Genomic DNA, 3,532 nt, shown 5'->3' on the forward strand with positions numbered 1-3,532 from the left:
ACACGTGTTAGTCATCCATTCATCTGTGCCTCTCTTTCTTTTCTCTAAACCAAAACGACATCTTGTTCTTCTCTCCCAGTCGTACATACGCTTCTTCCCCGTTTCTCTAGACTCTTCACTTCTGTCTCTACTCTTATCATCGTCTTCTTCTCTTAACCAACAACACCCAAATCATTAGCTTACAAGAAAGAGGGGAGGAATCGCCATGAATTCTATGGCCATAGAATCTGAAATTCTCCCTCTATTTGCAGCTAGCTTCTGTAAGTTTCAATCTCCTCTTTCTCAAACTAGTTCTTGTTTCAGCTATTTCCCAATAAATTAGAGTATGATTCGTATATGAAAATTCCTTGATAGGTGGCTGGATTGTTATAGTAGATTGGGTGTTTGCGTTTGAGCGATGATGTAAATTGGGTGCTTGTGCGTTTGGTGTTTGCTTGCTTCTCTTGGAGATTTTGCCTGCTGACTGCTAGGATTTGAGGTAGGGAAAACAAAGTTTTCTTTATAGCTTTGATTCTAGTTTGATGTGTATTTGGTGTGATTGTGTTGGAATGTCTTCTCTGCTATTTTTTTTCCTTGATTGAAACTGTCAAGCATACATAGCTTGTCGAATAGAAATCTTGTTGAGTGTCAATGTTCCTTTGATTCAGGGTAATAAGTACCCTTGGTCTTGTATTTAATCTTGAAATGATAGCTTTGAGTACTTTTGCTGGTTTTCTTTGAAGAAGTTCACATCGGAATACACACACACACACTAGAATATATATTCTTTTTGCTGTTTTGTATATGACATATGACATATGACATTGCCATGCACAGTACTGTAGTAGAGATGAATAATTAGAACAAATGTGAATACACACACACTAGAATATATATTCTTTATAATTATGTTCTCTTCATAACTTATAACTTAATGTTAACTCAATGTCTATGCTATTGTTTTGTATATGATGTGCATCTGCTGGGGTAGAGTATGGTCGTATGTGTTATACTTTGATGGTATAACTTTCTAGGAAAATGCTAGCTTGTTAATTAATAAAATTCATTAGATTCCTTGGTAGTTTCTGGTTATATTAATTTAATAAACTATTTTTTTCTTGAATATTTGTAGTAGATATTTGACAAGATTGCTAAAGATAAATATGGACAAGTCGTGGATAGACCTAGCAAATAGGCATTCAAGCATATATTATGATGGGATAGATAAATTCTTGACATTTGCATACAACAATAGGGATTTGGGTTCAAGGATTTACTGCCCTTGTAAAAAATGCGAAAATAGGTATATGTATGTAAGACTAGTTGTGCGGCAGCATCTTCAAGATTATGGTTTCTGGAAGAAATATAGGAAATGGCAGAAGCATGGTGAGGTTGCAGATTTTGTTGATATGGTGGATGGATATCAGAATGAGTCTTCTTATATGGAGGATGATATGGTTAGACTTGTCCAAGAAGCTTTAGGAGTTCCTATTATAGATGCACATGATGAGCATAATGGGGAAAACTCAACAGAACCATCTTTAGGGCCAAATGAGCCGACTAAGGCGTTCTTAAAGCTCCTAGAAGTTGCAAACCTTCCCTTGTATCCTGGTTCTAAGAAACATACAGCCTTATCATTTATAGTTTGGCTTCTACAAGCAAAGGTTCTTCATGGGTGGTCAGATAACTCTTTAAAAACCTTATTGGAGATATTAGAGGAAGCAATGCCGGAAGGTGTGCAACTGCCCAAGTCATATTATGAGGCTCAAAAGATAGTGGAAGATCTCGGGTTCACATACATGACAATAGATGTGTGCCCTAATAGTTGTATGTTTTTTAGAGGTGATGATATAAGCTTGAATGAATGTAGTGTGTGCAATGCATCACGATGGAAAGAGGGCAGTGGTGGTATGTCAAATGATGGTGTAGAACATGTGAAACCAAAAGCAGCCAAACAAGCAAGATATTTTCCTTTAAAACCAAGATTACAAAGGCTGTTTATGTGTTCAAAAACAGCAAAGCTAATGAGATGGCATGCAGAGGAAAGAACTGATGATGGAGTGTTTAGACATCCTGCAGATTCTCTTGCATGGAAAGATTTTGATGAGAAAAACACATTCTTTTCTGGAGACATTCGAAATGTAAGGCTTGGGTTAGCATCAAATGGACTCAACCCATTCAGGTCTATAAATATAGTTCATAGTACATGGCCTGTCATCTTGGTTCCCTACAATTTACCACCACTGATGTGCATGAAGCAGCCCTTCATATTTCTATCTGTTCTTATTGATGGTCCTAAGGCACCTGGCGATAAAATTGATGTCTACCTGCAGCCGCTTATTGAAGAGCTGAAAGAGTTGTTTGAAGATGGTGTAGCAACATTTGATTCATTCAGCAATGAAATGTTTCAAATGCGTGCTGGGTTGTTATGGACGATCAACGACTTTCCTGCCTATGACAACTTGTCGGGGTGGAGTACAAAAGGTGAATATGCCTGCCCCCCATGCAACTCTGAAACTGGTTACCAACGGCTGTATTTTGGTAAAAAGGGTTCATACATGTGTATTAGGCGCTGGCTAGAAGATGATTACGAGTACAGATCAGATCCAATGGCATTTGATGGGAGTACAGAATATAGGTTGGAGCCGAGGTCATTATCTGGTGTTGAGCTTCTTGCACAACTGGAATCAGATGGTGTTCTTACATAATACAGAAGGGAAGATATGGTGCGAAGGCATGCGATAAGGGCACCAAGAGCTGATAATAGGCAGCATAATTGGAGGAAGAAAAGCATATTTTTTGAGCTGCCTTATTGGAAACACAACCTAATACGTCACAACCTTGATGTAATGCATACTGAAAAGAACATTTGTGACAATGTTCTTTTCACTATATTAGGAGTTGCTGGAAAAACAAAGGACAACTTAAATTCTCGTCGTGATCTGCAACTTATGGGAATTAGAAGTTGGTATCATTTAAAGACCAATGAAGCTGGGGTAGAGTATGCTGATCCTGGTGATTTTGAGATGAACAATAAGGGGAAAGATTTGTTCTTCTCAGGCTTATCAGCAGCAAGAATGCCAGAAGGAGTTGCTTCAAATATTGCACGTCGTGTACGTCTCCTAGATCGTAGTATTGGAAGTTTGAAGAGCCATGACAATCACATCTTGTTGCAGCAGCTTATTCCTTTATTTATACGAAGTTCTTTACCTGCGAATGTGGTGCAAGCATTAATTGATTTGGGGACGTTTTTTAAGCAACTATGCTCTGTGGATAATTGTGTAGCAGATCTAGAAGCGGCTCGTGCTCGTATTGTGTTGACACTTTGTGAACTTGAGAAGATATTCCCACCATCTTTCTTTGATGTAATGGAACATCTGCCAATTCACTTAGCTGATGAAGCTTTACTTGCTGGTTGTGTAATATTTAGATGGATGTATCCTATAAAAAGGTACTTACTGACCCTCAAGCAATATGTGCGGAATTGAGCTTGTCCTGAAGCATCAATAGCTAATGGCTACTTGATGGAAGAGTGCATGAACTTTTGTGTTCA

At 38.2% G+C, this 3,532-nt stretch overlaps 1 protein-coding gene across 1 annotated transcript; it reads left to right on the top strand.

Moving 5' to 3' along the window:
• The first annotated feature begins 1,142 nt into the window (after positions 1-1,142).
• LOC101302054 lies at positions 1,143-2,687 on the top strand. Its single transcript, XM_004295779.1, has one exon. The coding sequence runs from the start codon at positions 1,143-1,145 to the stop codon at positions 2,685-2,687; it is 1,545 nt and encodes a 514-aa protein (XP_004295827.1).
• The last annotated feature ends 845 nt before the right edge of the window (positions 2,688-3,532 follow it).

This window comes from Fragaria vesca, linkage group LG3, assembly GCF_000184155.1.
Source record: "Fragaria vesca subsp. vesca linkage group LG3, FraVesHawaii_1.0, whole genome shotgun sequence".
NCBI classification, from domain to species: Eukaryota; Viridiplantae; Streptophyta; class Magnoliopsida; order Rosales; family Rosaceae; genus Fragaria; species Fragaria vesca.